Source organism: Oncorhynchus masou, unplaced genomic scaffold (assembly GCF_036934945.1).
Source record: "Oncorhynchus masou masou isolate Uvic2021 unplaced genomic scaffold, UVic_Omas_1.1 unplaced_scaffold_3591, whole genome shotgun sequence".
Classification (NCBI taxonomy): domain Eukaryota; kingdom Metazoa; phylum Chordata; class Actinopteri; order Salmoniformes; family Salmonidae; genus Oncorhynchus; species Oncorhynchus masou.
The window spans coordinates 19,586-36,696 of record NW_027009997.1 but is presented as its reverse complement, the minus strand read 5'-3'; the positions used below and the strand labels follow the sequence as shown (position 1 = coordinate 36,696).

General features: G+C 45.1%; 1 protein-coding gene across 1 annotated transcript in view; it reads right to left on the bottom strand.

The window, feature by feature from the left end:
* Nucleotides 1–121: 121 nt before the first annotated feature.
* LOC135534571 (nesprin-1-like) overlaps nucleotides 122–17,111 on the bottom strand; it is a gene marked incomplete at its 3' end in the record, with an annotated part of 33,497 nt that continues 16,507 nt past the window's right edge. The window contains 23 exon segments of the mRNA XM_064961525.1: nucleotides 122–298; nucleotides 1,506–1,655; nucleotides 2,713–2,762; nucleotides 2,765–2,894; nucleotides 3,124–3,150; nucleotides 3,152–3,257; nucleotides 3,460–3,656; nucleotides 3,861–3,992; nucleotides 5,923–6,080; nucleotides 6,083–6,095; nucleotides 6,389–6,589; nucleotides 6,782–6,901; nucleotides 7,063–7,164; nucleotides 7,582–7,791; nucleotides 8,103–8,243; nucleotides 8,522–8,644; nucleotides 8,825–8,978; nucleotides 9,144–9,244; nucleotides 9,400–9,519; nucleotides 10,185–10,388; nucleotides 12,624–12,773; nucleotides 13,132–13,293; nucleotides 16,886–16,999. Of these exon segments, the coding sequence (XP_064817597.1) occupies nucleotides 122–298; nucleotides 1,506–1,655; nucleotides 2,713–2,762; nucleotides 2,765–2,894; nucleotides 3,124–3,150; nucleotides 3,152–3,257; nucleotides 3,460–3,656; nucleotides 3,861–3,992; nucleotides 5,923–6,080; nucleotides 6,083–6,095; nucleotides 6,389–6,589; nucleotides 6,782–6,901; nucleotides 7,063–7,164; nucleotides 7,582–7,791; nucleotides 8,103–8,243; nucleotides 8,522–8,644; nucleotides 8,825–8,978; nucleotides 9,144–9,244; nucleotides 9,400–9,519; nucleotides 10,185–10,388; nucleotides 12,624–12,773; nucleotides 13,132–13,293; nucleotides 16,886–16,999 (3,042 nt within the window).

Here is a 17,111-nt window from a genome sequence, read left to right as displayed (position 1 = left end):
TACATGTATGTTTATTCTCTTATGTGTGATCTTGTTGCCCAACTAATTTCCCTCTCTAACAAATAAAGTTGAAAGTAGACATTTTAAGTTGAGGTTGAAAGTGGTTTATTCTCTCTCTCACCCTCTCCGTGATGAGTCCCTGTAGTAACTGCCAGCGTCGGTTCATTACTCCCAGCTTCTCGGCAAAGTCTGTCTGGTCACTGCGTCTGCTCTCCACATCCTGATCACTGATCTGGAGCACAGACTGGTTCACAAAATACACCGTCAGCTGCTTACAGCGCACATCAACTCTGAAGCCCTGGGGAAGGAGAGAGAGACCAGGGAGAAGAAAGAAGATTACTTTATTGTCCAACAGACATTTGTATCCTGCTTCATCTATTAGAGTGAGTATAAAGAGAGAAATGAATGATGATGAATGATGTATGATAGTCGGTTAGCTTTGGAACATTCTCAACACATTTAAGGAACTTGACAAAAAAAATGTCATTTTCTTAGCAAATCATTTTCTTAGCAAATCATTTTGTAATATTCTAGGAACGTTCTCCAAATGGTTTGACATTGGGAATATTCTCAAATAGTTCCAAGAATGTTAAGAAACAGCGTTCTTCTGTGGGAATTTTAGTACTTCAGCATTACGTTCCCTACAGGTTTCCACATGGTTCTATTTAAGTTCATGTTCTCAGAACGTTCAGAGAACATTAAGAAACAATGTTCTTCAGCAGGAATTTCAGTAAGTTTTCTGCAGGTTTCCTCACAGTTCTACTTAAAGTCATGTTTTCAGAACATTAAGAAAACTTTCCATAAAAACCTCAAGAAAACATTAGTAACGTTCAAAGAACGTTCTAAGAATGTTATTTAAAAACATACATTTTGTTTTCAGCATTAACAAAACTCTCTCTAGCCTCTATCTTGTTAAGTGTGTTCAGGTGTGTTGGCCGTGACCACTAATTGGCGACACCTGATCTTAATGAGTGTTGTTTCCTCTGAAATGGGGTCTGTTCTTGCATGATTAATGCAGAAGCAAATTAATTTCCATGTGTGCTTGGCGTTCAAAACTGTTAACCCAAACTAAGCTAGCAGTGTTATTAAAAGTCTTATTGAAACATTCAGGGAAAGTTTTAAGGAAGTTCTTCAAAAACCTCCAATTAACCTTAACATGTTGTTCAAAAACATTCATAACATTCAGAGAATGTTCTCAGAATACAACTTATTTACCTTCAAATAACCTAGAATTTCCATTCTCAGAACATTAATAAACCCCCCATAGGAAAACTTTCAGGGAACCATAGTAAAAATGTTCTCAGAACCTCACTGCAACCTAAAAATGTACGCTCCTAGAACAGGCAAAATGATCACTTCCATTGTCAGAACGTTTAAAAAACGTTCTGTTTTACCATTATGGAAACTTATGGCTTCGTTCTCAGAACCAATGAGAAACCAAAACGGTATGTTTCCACAACTTCCAAGGAACCAAATGTGCTAGCTGTGAGTTTTCTGTTCCTTACCTTGTATTTCTGTAGATAGTCCTGGATGACAGTCGACCCCACTGCTCCTTTCAGGTTCTCTTCGTCCTCTCCAATCACTTTCTCCATCAGAGATATCCAGTTGACCAGCTCAGAGATGGCATGCCTAGAGGCCAACTTCTCCATTTGTAACTGAGGAAAAGAAACGGGCAAATAAACACAACTCCTCGTCAAACATCTCATTCCAAAATCAAGAGCATTAGTGAGGTCAGCACTGATGTTGGGCTATTAGGCCTGTCTCGCAGTCGGTGTTCCAATCCATCTCAAAGGTGTTTGATGGGGTTGAGGTCAGGCCAGTCAAGTTCTTCCACACCAATCTCGACAAACCATTTCTGTATGGACCTTGTTTCTGCACGGGGGCGTTGTCATGCTGAAACAGGAAACGGTCTTCCCCAAACTGTTGCCACAAAGTTTAAAATAGTTTAAAATGTAATTGTATGCTGTAGCATTAAGATGGCCAAGCCCGAACCATGAAAAACAGCCACAGACCACTATTCCTCCTCCACCAAACTTTACAGTTGGCACTATACATTGGGACAGGTAGAATTCTCCCGGCATCTGCCAAACCCAGATTCGTCCATCGGACTGCCAGATGGTGAAACGTGATTCATCACTCCAGAGAACGCGTTTCCACTGCTCCAGAGTCAATGGCGGCGAGCTTTACACTACTCAGCCAACGCTTGGCATTGTGAATGCCGATTTTAGGCTCGGCCATGGAAACCCCACTTCCTGAAGCACCCGATGAATAGTTATTGTGCTGACGTTGGTTCCAGAGGCTGTTTGGAACTTGGTAGTGAGTGTCGCAACCGAGGACGGATGATTTTTATACACTACACACTTCAGCCCTGGACAGTTCTGTGAGCTTGTGTGGCCTACCACTTCATGGCGGAGCTGTTTTTGCTCCTAGACGTTTCCACTTCAGAATAACAGCACTTACAGTTGACTGGGGCAGGTTTAGCAGGGCAGAAATTTGATGAACTGACTAGTTCGAAAAGTGGCATCCTATGACAGTGCCAAGTTGAAAGTCACTGAGCTCTTCAATAATGCCATTCTACTGCCAATGTTTGTCTATGAAGATTGCATGGCTGTGTGCTCGATTTTATACACCTGTCAGCAACAGGTGTGGATGCATGTGAGCAGCTTGGTCAACTGCGTGTGTGTGTGTGTGCAGATAAGCCTGTGTTAGTACCTGGTGTAGCTTCTCCTGCACCCCTGGGATGAGTGTGAGTAGTTGGGTCCCTCTGAGTCTATGCGGGCCAGGTCAGACCGCAGGGCTGCAGTTCCAACCCTCTTCAGCCTCAGAAGCTGGTTGCCCTCAGTCAGCACAGAATTCTTCAGAGATGAACGCGACTCCACCTCTTTACAGAAGTCCTGTGAACAGAGAATAGTGTAACGGTCAGTTTCACATTGAATATCAGGCTGTGTATACAGCTGGTTCCGGATGATGGTTCTCAAACCCCTTATAACTAAACTTTACCCTTACTCTAACCCCTCTAACCCTAACCCTACTCTTCACCTCTAACGTTAACCATTTGATCCAGATCAGTCGAATATCCACTTCCTCTAAGGTATCACCCACTCTTGTGATATGTTGACTCACCAGGAAGGTAGAGAGATGGTCCCTGCTTGGTCTCCATCTCCTGTGGAACTACGACTGCCTGATTGTTCCAGAAGTCCAGACGTTCTAGAGCAGACTGCAGCCAGCCAATCAACTCTGATGACTCCTTCTGATACCTGGGCATCACATGGAGACAAACAGGCTTAGTGGGTGATATTCAACCCCCCACCAACATATTCACAGTACATACAGTGCAGACCTGGGTTCAAGTAGTAGCTAAAGTATTAGAAGGAAAACAAATACTATTTGAACCCATGTCTACATCACATCCAGTACACAGCACACCCTAAACAATATCCCTTGGGGTTCAGCCCTAACCTGGTCCAATGTTTGAGGATGGCCTCTAGTCTCTGCAGCTCCTTGTTGACCTTGGTAGTGTTGCTGAGCCAGTGTTCCCCTAGCACTGTGAGCTTTGTGTCCAGGCCAGGACAGCACACAGATAGCTGCAGCCTCTTCCCCTCCTCCAGCACCTGGCTCAGCTTGTGCTGGTGCTCCATCAGTCTGCCCTTCAGATTCTATGGAGAGAAGGAGTTAAACCAAGATGGGGGACATGAATGAAATAAATAATGTTATTGTACAGTATTCTTTCTGGTATTTATTAGGAAAATCTTGATTAAGATGATGACGCCACTGTAAATTGCCAGCTCAAACGTATATGACACAGTATATGAAAGTGCCAATGGCTTTCTGTAATAACTGCATAACATGGTCTACTAAACCTGATAGAGTGAACTCCTCTCAGTGAGGCTCTCCTCTGTCTCCTCCACCAGGCCCTCTGTGGGGATGCTACCCTCCACTGCCTCCAACTGCATACACAGAGCCTGGAAGTCCGGCACCAGACGGCTCCAAGTCTGAAAACACACGTATAGAGGCAATTCCGTTATACTTGGGTTACACATATACAGAACCGTACTGTGCTGGCCTGGACATTGTCTTTTCACATTGTCCTTTCCAGTATGGTTACAGCAACTCTGGCAGATGCGTAACCAGGCCAACACAGTAGTGTGAAAAAGGTATTCCACCGATTTAAGTATGATAGTACATATACTACTACTACAGTACATATACTACTACTACAGTACATATAGTACTACTACTACAACACATATACTAATACTACAGTACATATAGTACTAGTACAGTACATATAGTACTACTACTACTACACACATACTAATACTACAGTCCATATAGTACTACTACTACTACACATATACTAATACTACAGTACATATAGTACTAGTACAGTATATATAGTACTAGTACAGTACATATAGTACTACTACTACTACTACTACTACTACTACTACTACTACTATGACAGCAGTCCCTTTTTTAGGACCATGTCTTTCAAAGATAATTCGTAAAAATCCAAATAACTTCACAGATCTTCATTGTAAAGGGTTTAAACAGTGTTTCCCCTGCTTGTTCAATGAACCATAAACAATTAATGAACAAGCACCTGTGGAACAGCTTACAGACGGTAGGCAATTAAGGTCACAGTTATGAAAACTTAGGACACTAAAGAGGCCTTTCTACTGACTCTGAAAAACACCAAAATAAAGATGCCCAGGGTCACTGCTCATCTGTGTAAACGTGCCTTAGGCATACTGCAAGGAGGGATGAGGACTACATATGTGGCCAGGTCAATAAATTGCAATGTCAGTACTGTGAGACGCCTAAGACAGCGCTACAGGGAGACAGGATGGAGAGCTGATCATCCTCACAGTGGCAGACCACGTGTAACAACACCTGTACAGGATCGATACATCCAAACATCACACCTGCGGGACAGGTACAGGATGGCAACAACAACTGCCCAATTTACACCAGGAATGCACAATCCCTCAGTCAGTGCTCAGACTGTCCGCAATAGGCTAAGAGAGACGGGACTGAGGGCTTGTAGGCCTATTGTAAGGCAGGCATCAGACATCAACGGCAACAACGTCGCCTATGGGCACAAACCCACCGTCGCTGGACCAGACAGGACTGGCAAAAGTACTCTTCACTGATGAGTCGCGGTTTTGTCTCACCAAGAGTGATGGTCGGATTCGCGTTTATCGTCGAAGGGATGAGCGTTACACCGAGGCCTGTACTCTGGAGCGGGATTGATATGGAGGTGGAGGATCCGTCATGGTCTGGGGCGGTGTGTCACAGCATCATCGGACTGAGCTTGTTGTCATTGCAGGCAATCTCAACGCTGTGTGTTACAGGGAAGACATCCTCCTCCCTCATGTGGTACCTGTCCTGCAGGCTCATCCTCACATGAACCTCCAGCATGACAATTCCACCAGCCATACTGCTCGTTCTGTGGGTGATTTCCTGCAAGACAGGAATGTCAGTGGTCTGCCATGGCCAGCGAAGAGCCCGGATCTCAATCCCATTGAGACCTGTTGGATCGGAGGGTGAGGGCTAGGGCCAATCCCCCCCAGAAATGTCTGGGAACTTGCAGGTGCCTTGGTGGAAGAGTGGGGTAACATCTCACAGCAAGAACCATGATGAGGAGATGCACTGCAGTACTTAATGCAGCTGGTGGCCACACCAGATACTGACTGTTACTTTTGATTTTGACCACCCCTTTGTTCAGGGACAAATTATTCCATTAATGTTAGTCACATGTCTGTGGATCTTGTTCAGGTTATGTCTCAGTTGTTGAATCTTGTTATTTTCATACAAATATTTACATGTTAAGTTTGCTGAATATAAAAGCAGTTGACATTGAGAGGACGTTTCTTTTTCTAGCTGAGTTTAGTACTACTACTACAACAACAACTCTCCTACCTCCAGTATGTACTCCAGTGCCACCCCTCTCCTGTGGGCCTGTTTGAGGACTCCCTGGGCCAGGGTCAGTATCTCCTCCAGAGCCTGCTTCTCTCTGGGAACCACCAGGCCACTGATCTTCCTGAAGAACGTCTCCGTCAGGATCATGTGGGACTCAGACTCTGGAAGAACTCCTGGAGAGAGAGAAAAACACTCTTGAGCAATACTGCAATGAAGATGGTGTTAACTAGGCTCCCCCGAGCCAGCCAGCTTTCCTGGAGCAGAGGTTACGGTCATTGCCTTTGGTCATGGTGACCAAAGTTTGAGTTTGAGCTGCGCTCAGGGACTTTGCACTATTCACACAGAGATCCTAAAATTCTGTCGTCTTGAATTGCTTTTTGACTTATAGTAAAATACTTTGATGTATTTTATTAATTGTATTATTCAAGTTATTGTAAATCTACTTCTATGGAAGGTTAAAGTCTACCTTGTGTTTGTCAAGGAAAATCTGAACTTCCTCCACAGAGCTGGCGATGACCCTCTGGTCGCCGGCCATCTTGTCTTGAGCAGTGTCCACCAGGTCAGCCAGGTCCTGCAGAGCCCTCTCATATTGCCCCTTCAGAGCCATGTTATGGTTCAGGCTGCTACGCCGCGAGCCCACCGTCATCACCAACTCCTCATAGGCATCCTGTAGATGAGGAGAAGAAGAAGAAGGAGAAGAAGAAGGAGGCGGAAAAGACATACAGATATAATATGATTCATTCATGTTTATGCAGTGTGTGTGTAAAAATACATTGGTGAATAATTTTGTGTTTGTGTCTGTGTGTTTGTCTGTGTGTATTTTGTGTGTGTGAACTGTCTGTATGGAGAGGTCAGATACCTGTAGCTTGAGCATCTCGTTGGTGGACATCTGTTCTGCCTGTAGTTCTGTTCCTCTTGTTTTCAGCTGGGTGATCCTCTGCTCAAATTCTCTCAAACCCTCCTCAGCCTCAGCTATGACCTACCAGACAAAACCAAGACTGGTTAGCATCTTATAAAATGTATTTTTATTATCTTTAATAATAAGAGCAGGAAGAACTTAAAGAGAGAGGAAATTAAAGCCTGCAGTTATAATGCATTGTAAGATTTGTCATGAGTACGTATGACTGCCTGATGTGTCACCTCAAGCTGTTTGGATCCTGGTCTGGCCGTGGCTCCCGCCAACGTCTGAAGGATCTGGCACTTGGTGTCGGTTAAATCAGCAAGGACAAGCTGTGACTCCGTCTCCATTAACCAATACAAGATAAACTCAATGCATTGCTTATACAGAGATACAGTACGTGAGATAGTAATATAAAACTTAATGACAGTTTCCTGGACCCAGCTTAAGGCCATTCCTGGACTTAAAACCACTTTCAACTAAGCAAGCTTTTTAGTCCAAGAATAGGCTTGATCAGAGTCCAGAAACTGTCTCAAAAGGGGACAAGTACACCACATGTACAGTATCCTAACCTGTTAGTCTGTGGCTAAGTTCCTGCATAACAGTACAATGACTAGAGACAAGTACACCACATGTACATATAGAGTAACCTAACCTGTTAGTCTGTGGCTAAGTTCCTGCATAACAGTACAATGACTAGAGACAAGTACACCACATGTACATATAGAGTATCCTAACCATGGACTATGATCCTAACGTACCTGGTAGGCAGTGAGTTCCTGCATCCTAGTCCTCATGTGTTCACAGTGTCGCTCCAGGGCAGAGTCCAGAGTTTGCAGCCTCTCTGTCAGACAGTCCAGTGTGTCCTCTAACAGGACCTGGTCCTCCGCACATAGCCCTGTAGGTTGGCCTAGGAGACCCCGACTGTGGCTCACCACCCCAGTCATCTCATTGACATCCCTCCCTAAGGCCTGGAAGAAACCGACATGACAGAATCACCAAACATCCCTGGCACCAGGTGAAACACAGGAATGGAAGAAGAATTGGAAAGAGTCTTTATTTGCTCCCTAAACCTTCCCCTTTGCCCATAAAGAAGCTCCACCACTACACTGCGTATATCTATACAGATCCTTCAGATCTGAACATCTCAAAAGGGCTAGGATGATTAGGGACCGGCTGGCTGTTTCTAAAGACCATGATCACATTCTGAGATGACATAATACTAAGAGAGTAGACGTTGTGTGCTTTGTGAAAAAGGATGTTAAGTGTTGCTGTGGTCTACCTCCTGGTTTTGTAGCTGTGTCTCAGCGTTCTCCGTCAGCAGCGTAGGACCAGAGAACAGGGTGTTCTCTACATCATCCAGCCAGGAGGAGGTCGCTGACACAGCCTGGTAGAGATGCTCCTCCATGGGGATCACCTTACCCTGAAAGACCCCAGAGACCCCAGTCTTTGACAGAGATACCAGTGTTGGGGTCAATTCCAATTCAATACAGTCAATTCAAGAAGTAAACAGAAACTCCCATTTCAATTCAGTCAATTCAGGAAGGATTTACCGAGCTGAAATGGAATTGTCCCCATTCCTGATAGATACAGTGCATAGCTGAACTGTATATTTCCATACGTAAACATAATTCAAAAACAGAAAACAAGGATAACATACAGTACAATAACAGTGATGTTATAGTGCTGTTATTAACCTACTTGACAAGACATCTCCTCCATCGTTTGGCTGAAACCCTCATATAACATCTTCAGTGAAGATGTGTCCTCTGTTTTACAGATCTCTGCTTTAAACAGGGTCCCAGCGGCAGTTCTGGAGGAAACCTGTAACAGAGTACGGCCACGTCACTGTCAGACATCACACTACCTCAGAGGGTATGAGTTCATAGTGATTTATAAAAGTACTTGCTACAGCTCAGCGGCTAAATCTGGTTGAAACCAGAACAGCCTTTTAACCAGTGTTGCCCGCTGGGAGTAGGCATTGATGGATGGTGAGGTCAGTACCTGTTGCTTGTGGTCTTGTTCCAGGGTTTTCTGTAGGAGCTGGAGCTTGGTGCTCAGTTCTTTCCTCAGACTCTGCCACCTCTGTCTCATCTGGTACTGGGCAGCCCGGGTCTCTCGCTCCAGCAGTATCTCCGGAGAGCAGGGCTCCGTCATACTGCACACCAAAACATAACATGAAGCAAAAAACCTCAACAGACCAAAAACAAATACAACATCACATAACGTAAAAACATGACACAGTGTGGAAGATAAAGTGCTGGAAAGTCAACAGAATCTCCATGTCAGACCATTGTGTTGCTGTTCTCTCAGGTGTTTATACCTGACACTGCTAGGTGAGGCCTGCTTTATCAGGATCTCCTCTCCTCTACTGGCTACAGACTGTAACAGCTTCTTCTGTTCAGCTAGCTGCTCCTCCAGCTCCTAAACAACAACAACACACCAACGTGATCAGTCTGCTTCTCTTTGAATGAATGATAGAATGAATGAATGAACAAACTAACAAACAAACAGGATCTTTCAGATACGGACATGGCATTGATAGTGTGAGTATGTGTGAGAGAGAAAGAATTCCCTACCCTCTGTCTCTGGAGGCTGTCCTGGTGGTGTTGTGAGAGTGTGATGTGGGCCTGGACCAGGCAGTCCTGCACGATGGGCCCCTGAGACAGAGTGGAGTCAGACTCACTCTCCTCCTGGTCCTGCAGAGAGCCATGGAACCGGACACAGGCAGAGAGAGGGTTATTTATGGAAACAGTTGTGAGCAAAAAGACAAGAGATATGGTTATTCATGTAAGGATTCCTTTGATTCATATCTTGACAACAAGACCGACCAAACATCAAGGCTAGGTTAAGATTATTTGAGTAGATTTAGATCAAACTCTTGTTATTTTGATTTGTAAACCTCAAACAAGAGAACAAGACACATAATGCAAGCAAATTTGTTTGCAATCCAGTTCACCCAATAACATCCCTGCTAACATTAGCCACCGTAAAGACCAGGAGGAGACAAACGGGCATCATGCTAAAGGCTCAGAGGAGAAAGACACTAGAAGGGGCTCAGCACAGAGACATCACATCTACTCAGTGACACGTTCATCTCCTGGAAAGCATCCTATGCTAGAGTGTCCTGCTTGTCAAACAAGGCGAAGGCATTAGACATTAGATGGGTAAAACTTAGGATATTGACCTGGTGAAGATCCTTTTAGGGATTGAAATGTGAACTAACCTAATAAAGGTACGTGTTTAGAGTTTGTTTTTTAAAATCCTCCATTGACACCAATACATGGTTTACTCTTAAACGTAATCACATGCATCTCACAGAGAGCACTTTAGTGAGAGTTACAGGTATCAGAAAAAGCCTGACCTGGATGTTGATGTGTTTGTCCTGCAGCATCCTCTGCAGCTCCAGTAGATTTCCCTTCAGCGTCCGCAGCTTCCTGGCCAGCTGCTCTGTGTCCTTCCTCATGTCCATCCGCGTCTCCTGCCTTCCCTCCAGAAGCAGGCTCTCGCTGCGCATGGTCAGCTCCGACAGGGCCACCACCTTCTGCTCTATCTCCTGCAGCATGTTCTGGAGCAGCAGGAGAGAGGCCAGCTCAAACATGGTGCTGCCTTCCAAGTGGATCCTTCAGTCAATCAGACACCAGGCAGGCAGTTAACCAGGCCCACCAGGCAGACAGTTAACCAGGCCCACCAGGCAGACAGTTAACCAGGCCCACCAGGCAGACAGTTAACCAGGCCCAACAGGCAGACAGTTAACCAGGCAGACAGTTAACCAGGCAGACAGTTAACCAGGCAGACAGTTAACCAGACCCACCAGGCAGACAGTTAACCAGGCCCACCAGGCAGACAGTTAACCAGGCAGACAGTTAACCAGGCCCACCAGGCAGACAGTTAACCAGGCCCACCAAGCAGACAGTTAACCAGGCCCACCAAGCAGACAGTTAACCAGGCAGACAGTTAACCAGACCCACCAGGCAGACAGTTAACCAGGCCCACCAGGCAGACAGTTAACCAGGCCCACCAGGCAGACAGTTAAACAGGCCCACCAGGCAGACAGTTAAATAGGCCCACCAGGCAGACCGTTAACCAGGCCCACCAGGCAGACAGTTAAATAGGCCCACCAGGCAGACCGTTAACCAGACCCACCAGGCAGCCAGTTAACCAGGCCCACCAGGTAGACAGTTAACCAGGCAGACAGTTAACCGGGCCCACCAGGCAGACAGTTAACCAGGCCCACCAGGAAGCCAGTTAACTGGACCCCCAGGCCCATGGTCTGTATAGACCCCTTCATTAGCAGCAGGTCTCTCATCATTGTAGGGCCACCTCCTTACCAAAACCCTCGCCTCCCTAACAACACAGCACACTACCACTAATCCCATGTTCAGCATACATGTTCCCGCTCAAGTATAGATTCCCAAGTGGCCTGGATCACAATACGTCCTTGCAATGAAAATATACTGGAGCTACCACAGAAGACCCAAAGTAAATGTTGCCTCAAAGATTCCTACATGAAGGGTTAATCCTCCATTAAGATGAGACCCATAGCCTTGCCTAAGTGTATATCGGTAAGTTAAACTGGTCTCTTCAAGAAAGGGAGTGACTCCCCCCTCCCCCTCATCCTCCCCCCTCCCTGCCTATCAGTTGGGATTCCCTACTTTGATATTCCAGTAGGCTGGCCCACTTCCGCCACCAACCAATCCCTGCAGTCGGAATTCGATTAATCTAACAAATAAGCCCCCTTGCTGACCCGGCCCTTATGTTGTCACTGAATAGGCCCCATGTAGAGACATGAAAGACATCTGCATAACTCGACTAGTGTTACAGCCACTTAGTATCCTAACGACCCCCCTGAAGGCAGCCCCGCCCTGTAACTATGCTGCTTTACACTCTTGTTCACTGCTGCCAGGTTCCTAACCCGCGGGGTCGATCCATACGTGAGAGGCAGAATCAGAAAGCAGGAGTTATAGTGAGATTTAATCATTGGACGTTAAATGAACGGCTGGGTAAAAGGGGAAAACTCATGTGAATCACTGAGGAACTGTTAAACAAAGGGACTGTGCATGTGTGTGTCTGTGCATATTTGCGTCCGTGTGTGTAGGTGCGTGCCTGTGTGTGTGTGTGTGCATGTGTGTGTCTGTGCATATTTGCGTCCGTGTGTGTGCGTGCGTGCATGTGTGTGTGCATGTGTGTGTCTGTGCATATTTGCGTCCGTGTGTGTGGGTGCGTGCCTGTGTGTGTGTGTGTGTGTGCGAGTGTGTGCGTGCGTTTGTGCATGTGTGAGTGCGTGCGTGTGCGTGTGTGTGGTGCGTGTGTGTGTGCGTTTGTGCATGTGTGTGTCTGTGCATATTTACGTCCGTGTGTGTGGGTGCGTGCCTCTGTGTGTGTGTGCGCGTGTGTGTCTGTGCATATTTGCATCCGTGTGTGTGCGTGCATGCCTGTGTGTGTGCATGTGTGTGTCTGTGCATATTTGCGTCCGAGTGTGTGCGTGCATGCCTGTGTGTGTGCATGTGTGTGTCTGTGCATATTTGCGTCCGAGTGTGTGGGTGCGTGCCTGTGTGTGTGCGAGTGTGTGTGCGTGCGTTTGTGCATGTGTGCGTGCGTGCGTGTGTGTGTGTGCGTTTGTGCATGTGTGAGTGCGTGCGTGTGCGTGCGTTTGTGCATGTGTGAGTGCGTGCGTGTGCGTGTGTGTGCGTGTGTTTGTGCATGTGTGAGTTCGTGCGAGTGTGTGTCCGTGCGTGCGTTTGTGCATGTGTGAGTGCGTGCGTGTGCGTGCGTTTGTGTGTAGGGGGACCTCTGTTCTAACCTGGCCGTCTATGAGTTGCTCCTCCTCAGCACTGGGACGGAGGGCTTCGCGGGTGCTGAGCAGCCATTGGTCCATCTGGTCAGCTTGGTTGAGGTAATGTCGTAAGGTCTGCTCCTGATGCTGCTCCTCTAGACGGTCACTGACACGCTCCTGTACAGACCAGGGCAGCACGTGACAAGACATCACATGAAATATGCTAGGCACAGCTAGTTATGCTCACGAAGCTTGACCCCTCAATTTACATACTTTTAATGGCCATCTCAACTTAGACACTCAAACCTTCAAATCTACTGCTTAATTAACATCAAATCAAAATCAAATCAAATTTTGTTTGTCAAGTGCACAATCTTACTATGAAAAGCAAAAATTTGATAAATAAACTAAAGGAAAAATAGTAACACAATAAAATATCAATAAAAATCTGAGACAGTGTCAGTGTCAGTGTTGGTTTCTTGAGCATAGTGAAATGTTATGTTTTCAGTCTCAAGCGATACTGATACTCCCTTACCTGATGGGCTTCCATATGACTATCTGTGCTCCGGTCAGCCTCCAGTGGCTTGTTGAGTTTGGCCTCGATGGCCTCCATCTTAGAGGAGATAGACTGAAGAGAACCCTGGTTGCACTGCTTCTTCTCCAGCGCCTCATACAGAGACCTCTGCTTCTCACTGATCTGGACAGGAGAGGACATAGCAGTAGTCAAAAATAGTTGTACTTCACAGTTGATTTATAAACTTTTCCAAATAGTTGAGGTAGTGTGGCAGATGAATCAGAATTAGTTGGGTAACTAAGGGAAGAGAACAAAATGTAACATTGTCTTCATATGTGAATGTGTCTACCTATTCTTAAACCATGTGAAATGGCGTGGTTAATGGGGAACCAATTACTTGTCTCCACAATGTCTGTGTGCCAGTCACGCCCTCCTTTTCCCATTGGGGGGAGGTGTATAGCAGTGTCTGGAAACATTGTATGTCCTCTCTGATCTGACACTTAACCTGGGACAGTGTATGACCTAGAGAAGTGGTTCTTAACCTTGTTGGAGGTACTGAACCCCACCAGTTTCATATTCGCATTCACCGAACCCTTCTTAAATTGAAAAAATAAAATATGATTTTTTCAAATTCAAAACATAGGTATATATTTTACTGGTGCACAAAATGAACTGCGTATCAACATCACTGTGTTCAAAGAACAAAGTCATCAAAACATGATTTTCACACAAAAACAAAAACATAATAATTAATATTCACTGCAAATCAGTGTGACTTCTGCTGTTGTCTTTCAGAGACCAGTTCAGAAATGTGCGGCTTCACCTTGGCAAGTGCCTCTCATGTCATTATCACAAATGAGTCTGTTCCTTTTCTTCGTTTTTATGTCCAGCATCCTCGAAAAGGATTGCTCGCAACGATATGTTGTGACAAACGGTATGAAAATCTCCAGAGCTTTCTTAGCAATAACAGGGTACGTTACCATTTGTTGACACCAAAACGTTGAAAGCGTTGTTGTTCTGAAGAGTTGCTGGTGAACCTGGCTCTGCTGAATTTCAATGATTTCATCGAGGTATTCATCATTGACATCTGTTGTCTCAACACTAAACGTGAACGGCTGTCTCACCCATGCTGGATATGACTCTCGTAGGGAAGTATCCGTCGAGAGACTTTGCAACCTCACCTAAGTGCGTGGCAATTGCTTGCTTCAGTTCCGCGGGTTCAGAAATGTCTCCGGTTCCAGATACATCTTCGATCTGACTTACAGTCGTCCAGCAGGGAAAGTTTGCGAAGTTATCGTTCTCTGTTTGTCGTTTCCATAACGGTAGGTTTTTTTGAAAAGCCTTCAGGGTTTCCTCCGCTTCGATGATGTTGACTCCACCGCCCTGCATCTTTTGATTGAGATGATTGAGAGCTGCGAAGATATCAGCCATGTACGCTAAAATGAGAATGACCTCAGAATTTTTTAAGCAATCTGCATGACAATGTTGGTGCTCTTGCAAAAACAGGGCTAATTCCACACGCACGGCAAAAACACGATTCAGCACCTGTCCCCGGGATAACCACCGAACGTTAGAATGGTACAGAAGTACCTCGAATTCAGAGCCCATTTCTTTACACAGCTCACTGAAGATGCGGTGCCTCAGAGCACTAGTTCGCACATAGTTCACGCATTCCACTACAATTTTTAATACTTCTGCCAGTTTTGGAGGCAAGGTTTTTGTTGCCAACGCATGCCTGTGCAGAATACAATGCGTAACAATGATGTGTGGTGCATCGGCTTTCACTAGCGCACCAAAACCAGACTTTCTTCCCAGCATGACTGGAGCTCCGTCCGAACAAATTGCAGAAACCATATCTCACGAAAGATTGTTGTCTTTGAAGAAGTCATCCACAAGTTTCTTCACATAGGCTGCCTTAGTTGTTATTGTAAGAGGCTTACAAAATAAAAAAAATCTTTATCACGTCGTCTTTCACATAGCGCACGAATACAGCAAGCTGGCTTAGATTGGAAACGTCTGTGGTCTCGTCGAGTTGAAGGCTGAATTTTGCCGAGCTTGAAATCAGATCTGCAACTACTTGAGCCAAGATGTCTTTGCTAATGTCCTCTATTCTGTCGCTGATGGTGTCATTTGAAAGAGGAATTTGGGATAACTTAAGTTCAGCCTCTTTTCCCAGCATGATATTCGCCATCTTCAACACAGCTGGATTTATGAGTGTTTCACCAATGGTGTGTGGTTTGACCTGCTTTGCGATCAGGTAAGCAACTTCGGACGATGCTGTGAGGATCAGTTTGTTGATGGGTACAAAGCCGAGAACAGGCAGAGTAGCCTTTTCATCGAATTCAGCGAGCTTTGTGTTCTTGTATTTTCCAAGAACACAACTGACTCCCATCACGTTCCGTTATACATGTGAATCCATATTGTACATATTTGTCCGTCCACTTTCTTTTTTTGCTCGACATAGTAAGTATGAAGGGATTAAAATAAATAAAGATATCACAAGAAGTACCATCACGACAGTCACAAGTCGACTACTGAGCGCATCAAATTCCCTGCAGCACAGATAGGCCAAGCGATGTAGCGTGATCACCTGCAGCCAATGATGGCCAAGAGGGGCGTGTCATCACGAATCTTATGAGTCAGATGTGTGTCTTGACCTCCGCTGAACCCCTGAGACTGACCACTGACCTAGAGGCTAGACCTAGAGGCTCACTACCCTCAGTGAATTTGTCCAGGAGAGGGGTCAAGAGGGGGTTTACTTGAGACGGGGGTATCTAGAGTTGATAATTGATATACTGTATGCCATTGGATGAGTTGGTGTTTTTGTACTATGAAGTACCTGGAACGAGATTAGAACCTCGTCTGAGGGACCAAACTGAACAATAATTTATAGCGAATGTTATCTGGCTAAGGGATACCCCTTTCTCAAGAAAAAGTATTTCTTTGTGAACAGTTCCTAAGATCTGTGGTTCATCATGTCAGTTGAGAGGAGTGTATCTTGGCTATAAAAGATCTTTGTATTTTTCTGTAGTCACTTTTCAATGGTTTATTAGAGATAGCGCATCATTGAAAGTCAAAAAGGCTATTGCAAAGTTTATTATTATTAAAGATGGAGTTTAAGTATAACTCTGTCTGGTGTGTAGTTTGTAACTCTCCTCATTTGGTTAAGCAAAAATATGCCACCACAGTAGTCAAACATAAAAGCAAGTAAGGATAGGACATACACTACCGTTCAAAAGTTTTGGGGTCACTTAGAAATGTCCTTGTTTTTCAAAGAAAAGCAAACAAAATGTCCATTAAAATAATATCAAATTGATCAGAAATACAGTGGAGACATTGTTAATAATGTTGTAAATGACTATTGTAGCTGGAAACGGCAGATTTATTTATGGAATATCTACATAGGCGTACAGAGGCCCATTATCAGCAACCATCACTCCTGTGTTCCAATGGCACGTTGTGTTAGCTAATCCACGTTTATCATCTTAAAAGGCTAATTGATCATTAGAAAACCCTTTTGCAATTATGTTAGCACAGCTGAAAAATGTTGTCCTGATTAAAGAATCAATAAAACTGGCCTTCTTTAGACTAGTTGAATATCTGTAGCATCAGCATTTGTGGGTTCGATTACAGGCTCACAAATGTCTTTCTTCTGAAACTCGTCAGTCTATTCTTGTTCTGAGAAATGAAGGCTATTCCTTGCGAGAAATTGCCAAGAAACTTTTGAACGGTAGTGTAGGTAGCAGCATAAATTAGGTATATATGAATTGCGTACCACATTCTCCAGGGTCTCCCACGAGCGCTGAAGGTCATCTAGGTTAGCCTCAGATTCAAACATCGGGTCATTTAGCTCCTGTACGGGAGCTCTGGGGAGGGTGTCTCGTCCCATCTGAAAGAAGACAACACAAGTGAGCAAAGTAAGCCTACACAGATAGAGGAGTCGATGTGTAAGCCTTCAGAGATAGAGGAGTTGATGTGTAAGCCTACACAGATAGAGGAGT